This window comes from Rhinoderma darwinii, chromosome 3, assembly GCF_050947455.1.
Source record: "Rhinoderma darwinii isolate aRhiDar2 chromosome 3, aRhiDar2.hap1, whole genome shotgun sequence".
NCBI classification, from domain to species: domain Eukaryota; kingdom Metazoa; phylum Chordata; class Amphibia; order Anura; family Rhinodermatidae; genus Rhinoderma; species Rhinoderma darwinii.
Genome location: NC_134689.1, coordinates 148251272 through 148269000, shown reverse-complemented (window position 1 = coordinate 148269000; position 17729 = coordinate 148251272). Strand labels below are relative to the sequence as shown.

General features: G+C 42.3%; 1 protein-coding gene across 6 annotated transcripts in view; it reads left to right on the top strand.

The window, feature by feature from the left end:
- Nucleotides 1-16317, top strand: part of NR2C1 (nuclear receptor subfamily 2 group C member 1) — a 36983-nt gene extending 20666 nt beyond the window's left edge. For 4 of the 6 annotated variants that reach the window (XM_075856844.1, XM_075856845.1, XM_075856841.1 and 1 more), the window contains 9 exons: nt 3616-3763; nt 3976-4063; nt 6399-6583; nt 7203-7356; nt 7562-7683; nt 8732-8868; nt 11242-11379; nt 15056-15161; nt 15256-16317. In XM_075856844.1, the coding sequence (XP_075712959.1) occupies nt 3616-3763; nt 3976-4063; nt 6399-6583; nt 7203-7356; nt 7562-7683; nt 8732-8868; nt 11242-11379; nt 15056-15161; nt 15256-15430 (1253 nt within the window). In that variant the 3' untranslated portion in view covers nt 15431-16317. The remainder of the gene's footprint in view (nt 1-3615; nt 3764-3975; nt 4064-6398; nt 6584-7202; nt 7357-7561; nt 7684-8731; nt 8869-11241; nt 11380-15055; nt 15162-15255) is intronic. The other 2 variants (XM_075856846.1, XM_075856843.1) reach the window with 1 other exon arrangement.
- The last annotated feature ends 1412 nt before the right edge of the window (nt 16318-17729 follow it).

Sequence of the window (17729 nt, the reverse complement as noted above, 5' to 3'; positions counted from 1 at the left end):
CCATTCAATTAACTCCCATTAATCCCATTAAGAAGTTCCCTATAACTTGGTGCTCCAGCATCTAACCAGTGTACAGCCAACAACTTGCGCGTTTGATACAATATATTTTGGGCAGTCAATTTCAGTGGTGCAGGTAAGGGTAGTTCATCAACATAACCCAGTACTCTCACTGTCTGGGGGATCGTGACAGATAGTAATGCAGTTAGGAGACTAAACACCTGTTCCCAGTATGGTTGAATAATCGAGCAACTCCATAACGTGCATCAAGACTAAACAACCATTTGAGCACCTTGGACAGGTCGCATCGGTTAGAATATTAATCTTCTGCAAAAGTACTGGTGTACGGTATACCCAGGGCCGGCCTTAGGATAGATGGCGCCCGTGCGAAATTATCTTTCGGGGCCCACCCCCATCATAAAAGAAAAATCCCCATAAAAAAAGTATATAGCCGTCTCCCCCCCCCCCCCCCCATACAGTATAATAATATTTAATAATATATATTATAATCCCTTCAAGGACACAGTATTTTGTCCTCTAATTGTGCCTACACAGTATAATGTCCTCTTAGTGGCCCCCACACAGTATAATGCCCCCCCTGTAGATTGTGCCATACAGCCCCCCACCTCCCCCTTGTAGACAGTGTCCCCAAACCAAAAAAAAAATATTGTACTCACCTCGGCCTCGTTCCCACGACGAACTGAGCTGCCCCACAAAGGGATTCTGTAGCCTAGTACAGAGTTTCCCAACCTTTTTGGACTTGAGGCACCACTTTTGTGAGATAAAAAAAATAGACCTCAAAGTCCTTCAGGAATTTTGAAGCAGATTTAGGCTATGTTCACACGGGGTCTTTTGCCGAGTTTTTTGACGCGGAAACCGCGTCGCAGAACTCGGCAGAAACGGCCCGAGAACGCCTCCCATTGATTTCAATGGGAGGCGTCGGCGTCTTTTTCCCGCGAGCAGTAAAACTGCCTCGCGGGAAAAAGAAGCGACATGCCCTATCTTCGGGCGCTTCCGCCTCCGACCTCCCATTGACTTCAATGGGAGGCAGGAGAAAGCGTGTTTTATGCCCGCGGCGCTCAATGGCCGCGGGCGAAAAACGGCGCGATAATTGCTATTCACACGGAGTATTTTGGGGGAGGAATATCTGCCTCAAAATTCCGTTTGGAGCTTTGAGGCAGATATTCCTCCCCCAAAATACTCCGTGTGAACTTAGCCTTAGAATTGACAGCGTTATTTGGCCTTTTTTTTTGTTTGTTTTTTTAAGCCGTTGAAGCTAATACAAAAGACGCAGGCAAAAAAGCACCAAACGAGCACCGCAGGTATTTTTTGCTTCCTATTAATTTCAATTGGAGCTCAGAGGTGGAAACCACTTGAAGACCATCTGCCCCCCCACTCACAGTAAAATAACCATCAGCCCTCCACTCACAGAAAAATAACCATCAGCCCTCCACTCACAGTAAAATAACCATCAGCCCCCCACTCACAGTAAAATGACCATCAGCCCCCCCACTCACAGTAAAATAACCATCAGCCCTCCACTCACAGAAAAATAACCATCAGCCCTCCACTCACAGTAAAATAACCATCAGCCCCCCACTCACAGTAAAATAACCATCAGCCCCCCACTCACAGTAAAATGACCATCAGCCCCCCCACTCGCCGTAAAATGACCATGACCCGCCCGCCACTCGCCGTAAAATGACCATGAGCCCGCCCGCCACTCGCCGTAAAATGACCATGAGCCCGCCCGCCACTCGCCGTAAAATGACCATGAGCCCGCCCGCCACTCGCCGTAAAATGACCATGAGCCCGCCCGCCACTCGCCGTAAAATGACCATGAGCCCGCCACTCGCCGTAAAATGACCATGAGCCCGCCACTCGCCGTAAAATGACCATGAGCCCGCCACTCGCCGTAAAATGACCATGAGCCCGCCACTCGCCGTAAAATGACCATGAGCCCGCCACTCGCCGTAAAATGACCATGAGCCCGCCACTCGCCGTAAAATGACCATGAGCCCGCCACTCGCCCTAAAATGACCATGAGCCCGCCACTCGCCCTAAAATGACCATGAGCCCGCCACTCAGATTCCCCTTGTAGGTAGTGCCACACAGCCCCCTTGTAGATGGCACCACCCCTCCTGTTTAGATAGCGCCACTGTAGCTCTCTGAAGGAGCTGAATCCCCCCCTGTGGCCGGGGATTCCGCTCCTGCAGTGCCGCTCCTGGAGTGCTCAGTTTGATGTCTCTGGATTCCACTCCAGGAGAAGCCCCTGTCGTCTGTGTCCATTTATGGACCGTGACGTCACTGGCTTCTAGACAGGGATTCCGCTTCCGGAGTTCCCTCTGATGTCACTGTTTATATATGGACAGAGACATCAAGCGCTCCATCCAGGAGCAGAATCCCCGGGCACAGGGGGATTCCGCTCCTGCAATGAGCTATAATGGCCGCTAGTAGATAGCAGAGCAGGAAGATACCTCCCTGCTCTGCATTAGTGGCGTCACTACTGCTGTAGCAGCGGCTGCTAGCGGCGCCGCCAGCCATGGAGGGGCGGGGGGATGGCCAGCAACACTCCGTCCCGACAGGGCACGGGCGCCCTCATGCCTGGTGTCCGCTGGCAGCCGCTGTGGCTGCTACAGCGGTAGCGATGTCACTGAGTGAAGAGGCGCCCGGGCGGAAAGGCGGCTGCTGAGTCGCCGGGCCCGTGCGCTTCTGAAACCAGCAGGGGAAGGGAGCCAGAGCAGCGCCCCCTTTCACCTGCTGGAGTGATCCGCCCTGTGCAAAGCTGATCGCGGCATTCAAAGCTATAGTGAGAAGGGGATCTACCGTTTGATCGCGTCACAGAAAATTCCTGTGACTCGATCGATGGCTATACCTGGTATGGCCAGACAGCCCAGGGTCCATTGAAGGAGCCCAGGGCTGTCCGACCATATTCCCTGTTAGGGCATACTTAGGTATGCCCTAACTGCCTGTGTACAATCCGTACACAGGCTAATGTACTGGCATATAGATATATGCCAGTACATTCAAGTTCAAAAATAAAAATCAATATGAAAAATCCCTCCTATGGGATTAAAAAAAAAAGTTTTGTTAAATAAAAAAAAATACACAGAAATACAATTTTTTTTTTTTTACAATAAATAAACTATTCAGTCCCAAAACATGAAATATGCGCATATTTGGTATCCCCACGTCCGTAACATGTACAATAAATATATAATGTTATTTATGATGATTGGTGTATGGTGTAAAAAAAATTAAGAAATCTGCAGCAGAACTGCTTTTTTTTCCCCACATTTTTGTCAAAATAAAAATTTATAGAAATTAAACAATTATGTAAATGTACCTACATAAAGTACAACTCGTCGGACAAAAAATGAAAAATGTATGCGCATCGGGATTCAAAGAGGGAAACATAAAAAAAATTGTTCGGTCCTCAAGACCAAAATTGGCCGTGTCCTTAAGGGGTTAAAAACCCCTCAGATCGCCTGGGCCCCACTTTGTGGTGCCCAGGGTGAGTAGAAGTTATAAGGAAAGGGAATCCCATTTTTTATTTTATATAACATGGTGCTATTGCATTATTTTAAACCTAGTTTAATGTCTGCTGAACCTTTGCAGCTGTGCAGTGTGAAAGAAAACCTATAGAAGTGGCTAGAGAAAAATCCTCAAATTGTGCGGCATCCACAGAAAAAATCTACATTAGGAAAGATTTGCGAAGTCCTCTTGCTGCAACAACAACTTTTGTAACTGATAACAAACCCATAAGGTAAGCTTTGTTTTATGTGGAAGTTTATTAACAGATGACCTGTGTGGTTTTGGGTAAAGCCCCCTGTCCATGCTGCTCTCTGCATGACTCATTTTCGTTACGTTTTGTTGGAACTTTTGAATTCCGTTTTACAATGAAAAATCACTCGTTCATATCCTCCCTTTTAACTCTTCTACAGCTGTTATATAAACAACTTATTTTTTTCTTCCCAGGACGAACAATTTGTTGGATTCTGGAATGTTAGTGAATATACAGTCTTCTGGAATCAAAACTGAGCCAATGCTTATAACACATGAAAAGGTAAATCTTCTGGTTAAAGAGCAAAATATAAATGGATCTCAAAGAGGGGAGAACATGTCTTTCTCCTCTCATGGCAAATTAGTTTAATCCCCCTGCAAAGAATCAAAATGAGAACTGCGTTTGAAATTGATTGTATCGGCCGACTTGTATTTAACCAAAACTGAATATTAACGGACCTGTGTATTCAGAATCCTGATCACTTCTCTGCACTTCTCTGTGATTTACAACACAGCACAGCGAGATCTTGCTGTAAATGACAGTTTACAGTGTAATCTCGCGACACTACGCCTGCTGTGCTGTAAATCACAGAGAAGTGCAGAGAAGTGACAGGATTCTGAATAGACATCACGTCCAGGCTGGTAGTGATGTCTATTCATTGTCAGGACACTGCAGTAATGTTAGTGTTTGTGTATGAGGCTGCAGATAGTGATATAACTATATTGTTAGTGCAGTGTAAATGAATGGGGAGAAGTGTATGACGCTGATTGGTCACTGATTGGTCAGCGTCATACACTTCTCTCCACAACACCCACTTGGTCAAAAAGTAAAATGCCCAGTGGTCCATTGAGAAACTCATTAGCATAAAGCTAAAATAGGTCGTAACTCCGTCAAAAATTATCGTTTTTCTAAATAAAAAACACTGCTGTAATCTACATTACAGCGCTGATCACATCATGTACAATATAATGTGGTGACAGAGCCTCTTTAATTACGGACCCATTAATTTCTATGGCCGACGGACACCTTCCCGTATTTACGGGAAGGATTCCATGCTATTAGAAACTTTCCCCAAAAAATAGGACATGCACAATTTTTTTTATTTTACGGACCGTGCGCCCATACTTTATAATGGTAGCACGGCCCATAAAAACGGACGGCTATTCGCGGCATGGTCATGTGCATGGGGCCTTAGCTTATTAGGACAGTAAAGCTCTGGATCCTAATGGCTGATGTGAACCCTGCATGTTCCCACTGCACACGACTATGCCCGTAATTACGACCCGTAATTATGGGCACGGACAGCCGGCTGATTTACGGGGCGTGCTCCCATTATAAAGTATGGGAGCACGGTCCGTAAAATAAAAAAATAGGACATATCCTTTTTTTTTTCCCGAGAAGTTTCTACGGCACAGACACCTTCCCGTAGATATACGGGAAGGTGTTCATCGGCCATAGAAACAAATGGGCCCGTAATTATGGACCATAATTACAGGCAATTTTACGGTTGTGTGCATGGGGTCTTTGTTTTATATAATTATATCTTCATTGATTTCAGAGGGAGTGCATACTGTGGATGCCACACAATATATACACAATCAACCATAAAATTAAAGCCACCTTCCTTATAATGTGCAGGTGCCCCTCTTGCCACCAAAATAGCTCTGACCAAAAAATTGTGTCCCAAAACATTTATTATTATAAAGTTTTGAGCTTTTTTCTAACTACACAAATGAGCCTTTACTAGACAAGTGGGTGTCAACAGCAGCGCTTCTCCTGAGGTGGAGATACCTCACAGGCTCTGACGCTGTCCTATCAGCATGGAGCTGCTTCACACCGTGTGAGAGACTGAGGCTGGAGGGAAGGGGGATCACTTCAAACAGCCATATGTCGGGCTGTGGACCAATTAAAACAGTGGTTCTGGTGGCATATGAAAGAGGGGACTCCAATCTTTCATACCAGGATCGCAGTTCTAGCAGTGAAACAACCGTAGGCATCACTAGTTGAAAACAGTCAGGAATGGAAGTTGAATACTATATGATCACACTGAGTTGCTGGGTAGGGAAGGGGGAGAAGCTGTATGACGATTGGACAGCGTCCGAGACCATTACACCGTCCAGAGTGAAAAGAAAGAGTCACCTCCTATTTGGCCACATTAGTATACGTAGAAAAAGGCTTATAACTTTGCAAATAATAATCGTTTTTTAAAACAAATCACACTGTAGTTATCAGCAGTAAAGCTCCTATCATTAGTTAGCATATAGGGAATGAATAAACTGGTGACAGTCTCTTTAACAAGATTCTGTCACGGCAGATCGGCAGTGCAACATCTGAAAAGTTTTAATTCCTCACTTCTAAGAAGATTTCATTCAAACTTTAGAACTGTTATATTATCTACCCATACCCAAAATGGCAAAGAAATAGAAAGACATTTTATTGTGAGACTTTTGAAATACCAGTATTAATTTGTATTTTGACTTATATAATTTCTCCTTTTTTTTTTTTTGTTATAATATATGTGTGTGTATGTATGTGTATATATGTGTGTATATATATATATATATATATCTCTGATAGGCTTCCCTTTTTTTTTTTTTTTTTTTTTTTTTTTTTTTAGCAGGTTGAAGCTTGTCAAGGAGATTTAAGCACTTTGGCCAATGTGGTCTCGTCACTTGCAAATCTTAAGTCAAAAGAAATGTCTCAGTCCAGCACAGAATTGTCTATTGTTGAAAGTTTAAGTAACGGCGATACGTCGCTCTCCGAGCTTCCACAGGATGATCAATCCAGCAATGAAGTCACCAGGTATTAATTATTTGTATTTTATTTTCTTACATACTAAACGTGCATCAAAACCAGCTATGCGTTTGACTTGGCTGGACAAGCATGCAATTTCGAGGGAGGGGATAAAAAGCTACCAGACATACCTAGTGTTCCTTATCTAATACGAAACAAAGATCAAGGATCAAACTGGTAAAAAAAAAAAAGATAATAATAAAATAAAAAAAAACAACCTGTACAAGCAGGGAAAGTTGGGTTGTCCTTATAGACATTGTCAGTGGATCTTGTCAAAATCTGCTGCATCCTCTAACTGCTATCTGCTGCCAGCTACATCCTACCAGAGTACAGAAATCTGTGATCTTTGCTGGACAGGCAAGGTCCTCACACTGGAAGTGGTCACTTGTGTTGTATTTGCTAAGCCACATGTTTTGGTAGGGAATTAAACTACCAATGACTACCTTGTTCTCTGTATTCCAGTTCTTTAGGGAATGCTAAAGCAGCCAAGTACTGTGCAAAAAAAGATGCAATTTTCCTGGGTGCCTTTATGTCCCTTTTTAAGGATGAAGCGGTTGATATCAGATGAATAATTACAATGGTAAACCATGTTTTTTTTTTAAGTACCAGTTCCAATTTGGTATTTCAGAGCCTTTGATACACTGGCAAAAGCTCTTAACCCATCTGAAAGCTCTTCCCAGGACTCGACAGAGAACACTGAATCTAGCTCCAACCTCTTCCAAGACATCAGTGTTGTTGAAATGGAAGGCCCTCTTCTTAGTGATACCCACATATCCTTCAAGGTAGGATTTAAAAATTGTCCCCGGACTGCTCCTTTTCTTTTAAATTTATTTTTTTATGGTCGTTCTTGGGCACCATTTTATAAAATTGCGATTCATCTTTACCAAAAGTGCATGTTGTGTTTTATACAGTGTTTTTGGATGGTTAGTCTAAAATGGTTTTAGACATGTACACATAGTATGATTTGTAATCTTTCCATATTTCTAGCTTACAATGCCTTCCCCAATGCCTGAATACTTGAACGTGCACTATATTTGTGAATCGGCATCACGGCTGTTATTCCTGTCTATGCACTGGGCCCGCTCCATTCCCTCCTTCCAAGCTCTTGGGTGAGTATGACATTTCAGTGAAAGCCTCATATATTTTTGACAATGTCTGGTACACATATGGCTGGGGAAATAGCTGGAACGCATATATATATCTCTATATATAATCTATATCTCTAAGAATGCTTTATATATTTTGCAGTAGTTTCTGCAATGTGAGACCAAATCGGATCAAAGGAAAGGAGGGGGATTAAGGGAGGAATTGCTGGGATATATTTTTATTAATGTGCATTTTCTATGTTTAGATTTTTTTTTTTTTACTATAACTACTGGCAATGAGAGCTGTTTATGAAGACCTTGCAACCGACCGCTCCACAGTTAAATCCAGAAAATAATTTCTTAAATAAGTGTTCCTTTATTATTTACCTTAGAAAATATTGCACAGTTTTGGGCCTGTTCACATTACCGTCTGTTTCCGCTGAGGGGTTCCGTCTTGAGGTTTCCGTTGGGTTAACCCCTCAGCGGAAAGTCAAACAGAAACTTCAGTTTTCCTCACCATTGAACTCAATGGTTTCCATCTGTCACCGGTCCGACAGGGTTCCGTCGTTTTGACGGAATCAATAGCGCAGTTGGCTGCGCTATTGATTCTGTCCAAAACCACTGAACCCTGTCACAACGGTGACAGACAGAAACCGTTCGGGCCTGTTCACATCACCATTCGGTTTCCGTCGGGTGAACCGCGCAACGGAATGTGAAACCGCTTCCGTTTCAGTCACCATTGATATCAATGGTGACTGAAACGGAAGCTGTGGTTTCACTTTCCGTTGCGGGGTTCACCCGACGGAAACCTCAGATGGAACCCCGGAACGGAAAGCGAACGATGATGTGAACAGGCCCTTAGCTAGGTTTCCATCACCATTGAACTCAATGGAGAGGGAAACAGTAGCTAAGGCTTCCGTTTGACTTTCCGCTGAGGAGTTAACCCGACGGAAACCTCAAGACGGAACACCTCAACGGAAAGGCCACGCTGATGTGAACACCGCCTTATATGAAGCAGACAATCTGTACAGCCTGCTTGTTATGTATGTATGATGTTCGTGTTTCTTATTAGGCAAGAGGTCAGCATCTCTCTAGTGAAAGCTTGCTGGAATGAACTGTTTTCGCTTGGTCTTGCTCAGTGTTCCCAAGTGATGAATGTGTCGACTATACTTACAGCGTTTGTTAATCACCTGCACGGCATGCAGCATGGTAAGAACCTCTGTTTACATTTCCACCATAACAGAATTGTGTTCTAATGAAACCTCATTTTTGTTTCCCTTCTGGAGACATTTCATAGTGTGCATAAAACGCGTTTTTCACGTTTCGTTAAAAATTACATTTTCTTTGTCGCACCATTTGGACATGACTTTGCAAAAATCGAGGCAATAAAAAAACATTTTGACCAATGTGTCAACCCAGCCGTATGTTTCATTGCAAAATCAGTCTTCTATAATTTTTTTTTTTTAAAGAGCCAGTATACATTTATACCTCCTATCTTAGTGTTAGGGTATGTTCACACGGCCTATTTTCGACCGTTTTTCGGGCCAAAAAACTGCTGCGAAAAAGAAGTGCAGGTCACTTCTTGGGAGGTAAAAAAACGCAGCGAAAATCGCAAGTGGCTTAAAAAACGTCTGAAAATCAGGAGCTGTTTTCCCTTGAAAACCGCTCCTTATTTTCAGACGCTTTTGGTCTAGCGTGTGGACATACCCTTATAGTGAGAATGTAAAAACTAGTTTACTTTTGTGCATATTACTATTTAGGAGCAAATTTGTTTGTACCTTGATGTGTCTACTTCACATTTACTGACCATTTACATCATGGTGGGGAAGAGCGCTTCTGTGAGGCATCTGAGTAATGGAATATGCTTCATGTAAAGGTTTGGTTCTCAAGAGTAAATCTTGCATTGCCATAGACAAGTAAGCATACAAAAGGTGACCACCTTATTGAGTTCAGTATTGAATGTGTCTGCTCAATCCTTTTAAATCACCTTATAGTTAACCTGGAAGAGTTATAACTTTTGCATTCAGACTCAATCGTAAAGTTTAGGACAATTAGTTAGTTTACATTTAAGGAGTTTCTATTAAAGAGAACCTGTCACTAGATCTTATAAGTTGAATTATTTTCCTGACCTGAGCTGTTTTTCTTTTTTTCTTCTTCTTCTTTTTTTCCTGGACCCTCCCGTTCCAGAGATATGGCCCACTGTTTTTTTGGCTCCCTCTATGCTAATTTGCTGTAGTTAGCCAATGAGGTGGCACTAGCTTCCCTGTCTCTGATGCTGACCAATCAGTGTGAAGCAGCTTGAAGGCTGTTCACGCCGTGTTGGCTAACTACAGCAAATTGGCATAGACGGAGCCAACACAACAGTGGCCATATCTGTGGGAGTCCAGAAAAAAAAAGAAAACCGTGCTGGAATCAGGGAGACAGCGCTAATCAGGTCTGTAAACCAGTTCAACTTATAGGACCTAGTGACAGGTCGTCTTTAACCCCTTTCCCCCCGCATTCATTTTTCAGATTTTCTTTTTCGTTTTTTTTCTCCCCACCTTCAAAAATCCATAACTTTTTTTTATTATTTTTCCGTCAATTTATAGTCGTATGAGGGCTTGATATTTGCGGGACGAGTTGTAGTTTTTCGTAGCACCATTTATTGTGCCATATAATGTACTCCATTGTTTTTTGTGCTTAGTTTTTACGGAATTCAGTGTGCAATTAAAACAACATGTTAACTTTACTCTGTGGGTTAATACGATTACGGCGATACCAAATATATATAGTTATTTCTATATTTTACTACTTTTAAAAGTAAAAACCTAAGTGTAAAATATAAAATTTATTTTGTGTCTCCAAATTCTGAGAGCCATAACTTTTTTTTTTTTTTTTCGTCGATTTTAAGTGGTTTGAGGGTTTATTTTTTGCGGGATAAAATGTAGTTTTTAATGATACCATTTTGCGGTACATGCGATGTTTTGATCACCTTTCTGTGGGAGATGAGGTGACCAAAAAAGTGTGATTCTAGCGGTTAAATTATTATTTTTTTTGTACGGCGTACACCATGCGGGTTAAATAATGATATATTGTAATGTGATTGCATTGCGGGGGGACGCGATGAGCTGTTAGAGGGGGTCGTCCCCTCTTTCTAACGATTTAAATTCCGCGGTCGCTATTGACCGCGGCATTTAACGAGTTATACTAGCGGGATCATGCTCGAGAGCGATCCCGCTAGTTACTCTGAAGTGTTGGCTGTAACATACAGCAGACACCCGCATCGTATGGGGCAGGTTTACTCCGTGTGCCCGTTCCATACTTCCCCTACCCGACTTTGGCGTATGGATACGTCCAATGTCTGGAAGGGGTTTTAAACAGAAATGAGACAAAACAAAAAACATTCAGGCGCTAAGTACCATAACAGGCACAATACAAGGAAGGTGTCCCAACTCAAACAAAGAAAATAAGAAGGGACAATGTACAACACTCACTGTTTACTTACACCCATGCAATTTTAACGCGTTTTGTGTGAATTGGCGAGTAGACTTGTTAGTAGCAGGATTTCAACAAATTGAATGACTATGTGATATCTTCTCACAGATAAACTTTCTGGAGACAAATTAAAGTTGGTGATGGACCACATCTTTAAACTTCAAGACTTCTGCAATAGCATGGTTAAACTTGGTCTCGATGGTTATGAGTTTGCCTACCTCAAAGCAATTGTCCTATTTAGTCCAGGTATGTGGCTTTAGTAAAATTTCTTAAATTGTTACGTGCAGAGTTCAATTGTCAGTACTTAAAGCGGCTCTGTCACCACATTATAAGTGCCCTATCTCTTATATAAGGAGATGGGCGCTATAACGTAGGTGACAGTAATGCTTTGTATTTAAAAAAGCGATCTATCTAGATTTATGCTAATGAGTTTCTCAATGGACAACTGGGCGTGTTTTACTATTGACCAAGTGGGCGTTGTACAGGGGAGTGTATGACTCTGACCAATCAGCGTCCTACACTTCTCTCCATTCATTTAGGCAGCACATAGGGATCCTTTTAGATCACTATGTGCTGTCTTATACTAACACATTAACGATACTGTAGTGTTTAGACAGTGAATAGACATTCCACGGGATGTCTATTCACAATCCCTGCACTTCGTTACTCTGTCTGTGGTAGTTACAGCAGAGCAAGCGTAATCTCGCGAGATTACGCTGTAAATGACCGGTCACAACGAGATTACGCTTCCTCTGCTGTAAGTACCACAGAAGCATTACCGAAGTGTCGGGATTGTGAATAGACATCCCGTGGAATGTCTATTCACTGTCTAAACACTTCAGTATCGTTAATGTGTTCGTATAAGACAGCACATAATGATCTAACAGGATCCCTATTCGCTGCCTAAATGAATGGAGAGAAGTGTAGGACGCTGATTGGTCAGCGTCATACACTCCTTGGTACAACGCCCACTTGGTCAATAGTAAAACAAGCCCAGTTGTCCATTGAGAAACTCATTAGCATAAATCTAAAATCGCTAATAAAGTGGTGAAAATAGATCTTTATTTTTAAATAAAAAGCATTACTGTCACCTACATTACAGCGCCGATCTCCTTATGTAGGAGATAGGGCACTTATAATGTGGTGACAGAACCTCTTTAAGAGGTTCCCAAAGTGTTCGTGTCCATTTAAGACGGTACAAGAAGTTCTAAAAAAAAAAAAAATAACGTTTCAAACAACTTATGCTAATCTAATAGTATACTTAATGTATATCAACTTTGTAATTTACTTACTGTTAAAATGTTGTTGCTCTATCCATGCAAATTCTGTATGAAGTTACGGCCACTAGGTGTCTCCCTTTCTGTAATCTGCTGTCCACAACCTGTTGTGGTCCGTCCCTGGTAACAGAGCAGAATTAACGTGGGGCAGAAGGTGGGGGGGTGTGTTTTTTCACTACCTGTCCATACAAGTCTATGGAGGGGAAGGGGGGAGTAGAGAGACACACAGACATGCTACATACAAGTATTTGAAGAGGGGACGGGGAGCAGAGAGAAAGACCAAGGCTGCTGGTAAGACTTCTCTGTCACCCCAGTGCAGGATTCTCATCTACACTACTCTTTACTGCTGTATAATGCCCTCTATTCTGCTACAACCTCTATATATGGGCAGCACGGTAGCTCAGAGGTTAGCACTATTGCCTTGCAGCGCTGGGTTCAAATCCAGAAATAAATATGATAGGTGAAGATGGGAGAGCTCAATTCTCCGCTTTTTATGTGTGCAATCCATAGAAGACTTAATAGCAATTGGGCTACGCCTACTAGCTCAGAGACAACTCAGAATTAGAGAAAGATCTTGCAGAGTGGTAAACTGCGAAAAAAATGCTGAATACAAGTCATATAATGGTCAGAAATAGTTTTATTCCTCGTGTGTACACATATGACCACTTCTTCTGAAAATTCACCTGAAAAGTAAGGCACCCTTTAAGTATAGGAAACATACAGTAATATGCCCTTAGAAAAAAAACAAAAGCAAAATAAGTTTGTCAGTTTGGGTACTGGTTCCTCCATTCCACTTGCAGAGTGAAGGGGTGGTCCTTCTGAGCATCACATATGACTGCAGTTTGGTTGCTAGAAACTACAGTTCCCATAAGCTCTTTACATCTCCTCCTGGGGGCTTCTTGTATGGTCCCTTGTGAATCCCCCATCCCATCCCATTTGTCTCTTCTAGGTGCAGAAACTACTGTCAGCAGCTTGTACGGCCGTGTGTCCGCTGCAGTGTTAGGGATCTTGTTAGGTGGCATTCTGTTACTGCGTTCTCTCTCGTCACAGGCTCTCCGGGAATTGATGTATCCGTGCTGGGGCTGGGCAATTAATCCAAAAATAATCGAAATTGAGCACAATTAATCTGTCATCTTGCGAATTTCAGTTTTATCAATTTTCTCCCGGTTTAAACTGTATCTGCATCTTCAAGATGCAGATGCAGTTGCATCCAATTATAGAGCAGGGGACTGTAAGGTCCCTGCTCTACCATTCACTATGTATCGGTGGATGCGAGCCAGTGACATCATCACGCCAGTCTGCGCCGAGCTGCACAGACTAGAGGAGCAGAGGGATCTCCTCCATTCGTCATTGGAACGGGGTTAGGTGAGTATGTATATTATTTTTATCTGGCACTATTGGGGGCAGCTGTGGGGGAATTATACAGCGTGGGGGCAGCTATGGGGGACTTCATACTGTGTGGAGTGCAGCTATGGGGGCATTATACTGTGTGGAGAGCAGTTATGGTGGCATTATACTGTGGAGGGCAGTTATGGGGGGCATTATACTGTGTGGAGGGCAGTTATGGGGGCATTATACTGTGTGGAGGGCAGCTATGGGGGGCAATGTACTGCGGAGGACAGTTATGGGGGCATTATACTGTGCGGGGGCAGCTATCGGGGCATTATACAGTGTTGGCAGCCATAGGGGGATTATACTGTGTGGAGGGCAAAGATAGGGGTGTTACACTGTGGAGGCAGTTGTAGGAGCTAATGTGTGGGGGGCAGCTATGGGGCATTAAAATGTGTAAGAAGCACAATAGGGGCAATATACCGTGTGGGGGGCAGTGTCGGGTATATTATATACTGTAATATACAGCAGGCTCGGGATAAATATTCAATAGCATAGCATGCATATGAAATAGGGGGCGTGGTATGCAAAAAGGGGTGTGGCCTAAATAGTTCATTAATTGTAATCGAGGTTACGTGTTGATTGAAGTCAAAGTTGCCCAGCCCTAATCGGAGCCTACTTTATGGTCATTGGTAGTTCATGTGGGGAGTCTTTTGCGCAATCTTGGCTGTAGCGATCACATAGCCGAGCGACGCTGACAGAGAAGCTGCAACTATAGGACATTGAGGCATACTTTTAGATTGTGGTAATATCCCTTTAAGCATTTTCTCACTTTTTCTGTGGATACGATAACAAAATTCAATGGTCTCAAACTGTACCTCCATGTGCATTTTCATTTTATATGGAGGCACACAAAGGTTTTTTGTTCCAAAGATTCTGCATGACTCTGAGAGAAAACAATCTTGGCATGCACGTGCAGTGTAACGGACATATTCTCCCTTAGAAGCATTGCTACTACAAGAGAGTACGTGGAGGCACCATGAGGCTTCACAAGAATTGCCTGCAACTGCTGCCACATAGTCCGTGCACACGGCATTGCAGTGTGCATGAGCCCTAAAGCCTTACCCCACTCAAGTCCTGAAAATTTAGCTTTGCCTGCAGTTTAGCCAATCGCCCACTTTCCCTGCTGGATAACTTGTGGTTTTAACTCTTTGGAACTTTTGTATTAGTCCAGAAAAGATAATCTTCTACAGTGTGGGGACCTAAACCAATCCTGCAACCACTTGCCTTAAATTGAACTTTAATTATATTTACAGATCACCCAGGATTGGACAATGCATCTAACATTGAAAAACTCCAAGAAAAAGCCTATATGGAATTCCAAGACTACGTCACCAAAACATACCCAGATGATACTTATCGGTGAGATTTTGTGTTTTTATATAATTGATATATGTATATTTTGTAAGGTCTTTGGGCACAACATTTTTTTTTATTCTCTTTTTTTTATTCTTAGGCTTTCTCGGCTCTTACTGCGGTTGCCAGCTCTGAGACTCATGAGTGCAGCGATTATGGAGGAGCTCTTCTTTGCAGGCCTAATTGGAAACGTACAAATTGATAGTATTATTCCATATATTTTGCGTATGGAAACCACTGACTACAACAGCCAGATAATTGGACTCACTGCATAGCATTTGTTTGGGATCTAGACCAGGACTTGCTGACCTTTTTGAAAGAGGAAGATGCACAAGATATTGAAGTATTTGTAAAACTTTGCTTTCAATATCTTCAAGTATCTTTTGACTTTATTGTTAATAGGTTAATTGTGCCTTTTTGGCACGGTGTATATATTCACAAATATATATATATATAGACATGTTTATATTGTCATGAATGGCCTATGGCTACCTAGATATACTGAAAGCAGTGCTTTTACCCTCCCACAGAGTATTATGTCATGGTACACTGCAATATGATTTGTTGACATGAAATCATGTTTTTATTGCGGTCTAGTGTTGTGTGCCTTGCCTGGATGCTTACCGACCTGTAACAGCAGGTTTGCAAGCGACGAAAGCTTATTTTATACATTTAGACTGTTTGGATATTCTAAACTAGAAGCTTTTTAACGTGATTGAAAATCTTGTACGTATTCTCTAAGAATCACAGTACTAACTTTTAAAGAAATAACCTTGATTTCAAAGGATTTCTCCTTGTTCCTGCATGGAATAAAAATGCATTTCCTTATGTTATTGTTTTTGTGACATTAGTTGTAAGCACGGTAAAGTCTCAAATTTAATATATTTTAAAGGTCATTTTAATTTGTGAATATTGGCAAACCATTTGAATTGTGAATGTAAGCAGCAGGTTTCTGAAATAGCGACATTTTATTCCATGAGGATTTCTGAGGGCTTCTTTCTTTCTGTAAGACAAGAATGGGGATGATTTCCTATAGTAAAGCAGCAAAGATCTTACACAATGATATTTAGTAGCTGCTATTGCTTAAATAATTTTCAGTGTCCCTAAAGCACTGATTCATATGTAACCTTACCGGATAACTAAACGTTCAACAAACTTCTGACGTGTCATAGTGACATGTAAGAAGTTTTAATCGGTGGGGGTCCAAGCACGGAGACCACCAATCGCTAAAACAAAGCGGCAGAAGCGCACGTGTGAGCGCTCAGCCGCTTAGTTTCTGTTCGACTTTTTCCGGAAAGCCGATGTAGCTTTGTACGGGCCCATAGACTTTGTATTGAGTCCGTACACAGATACATCGATTTCCGGAAAAAGCCGAACAGAAAAGAAGTGGCTCCGCGCTCACACAAACCCTCCTGCCACTTCGTTTTAGCGATTGGCAGGGGTCTCCGTGCTCGGACCCCCACCGATGAAAACTTCTGACGTGTAACTATGACGTGTCAGAAGTTTGTTGAATGTCTAGTTACCCTTTTAATAATGATTGGTCTTATCCAGCGTCATCTGTTAAATTATATAAATTGTGATGTTGTTTCCATTATATTCCATACACTATACTGAGGTATTTCTCTTGAGATTAATTTCACTGCATCAAGCTAAAATCTTGGCAGTGTAGATATAGTAGGGGTGGAGATGCTGAGCTCAGGGACATATAGCTTTCTCATATTCTGAATTTCCATGTTAAAAGCTGTTAAACAGCTGCCAGCCTGTGAATCCCGCCTCAGCCACCCACAGTGATGGACACTCCTTGCAGCATTTTAACAGCTTTGGATATGAAAATGATATATACCCAAGCTCTGGACCCCCCCCCCCCCTCTCAATCTTATGCTGCGCTTGATCAGGTGGCATAGGCAACCTGACAGATACACTTTAAAGTGATTCTGTTGAACATGCGGCTTTATTACACAGTATAGAAGAGGAACAACTGAGCAGGCTTTAAGTCACTGAGTATGTCCTGGTGGCTTTAAAAGCAAGAAATACTCTGTGCCATTTTGTGGCATGTAGCTGGGATATAATATCCCTGAAACCACACAACAGAAGGGGTAGTATGCGCTCCTAGCCCTCCTGAGTATGGACCCTGTACAGCACTACATGGAATCCATATTGGCCCGTATAATTTTGCTGATATATGATGTATAGAAGCAATGCTTTTTACAGTATTATACAGTATGGGGCTATAGCTGATAACTGATTTGTAATATGGCTGTGGGCATGAGGCTTTTATTGGGACAATCATGTCATGTTATCACTTCTTATGATGCATCTTATTGCGTACAACTATTCTTGCTGTTGTAATTGAAAAATCCTTCTGTTTTAGGGGATGTGTCCTTCAGATCTTAGTGAAGTTAATTTTTGAGACTAGCAGTAAAAATGATTGAAACTTTTGCATCACTCATGAGCGTTAATTCCCATAAAACACGAACCTCTAGATTATAAAAAAAACAAAAAAAACTTAGAAAGGGCAGACCTCATAAGAGTTTTACTATATTACAAGGGTGACCACAATAATGGCTAGCTGCT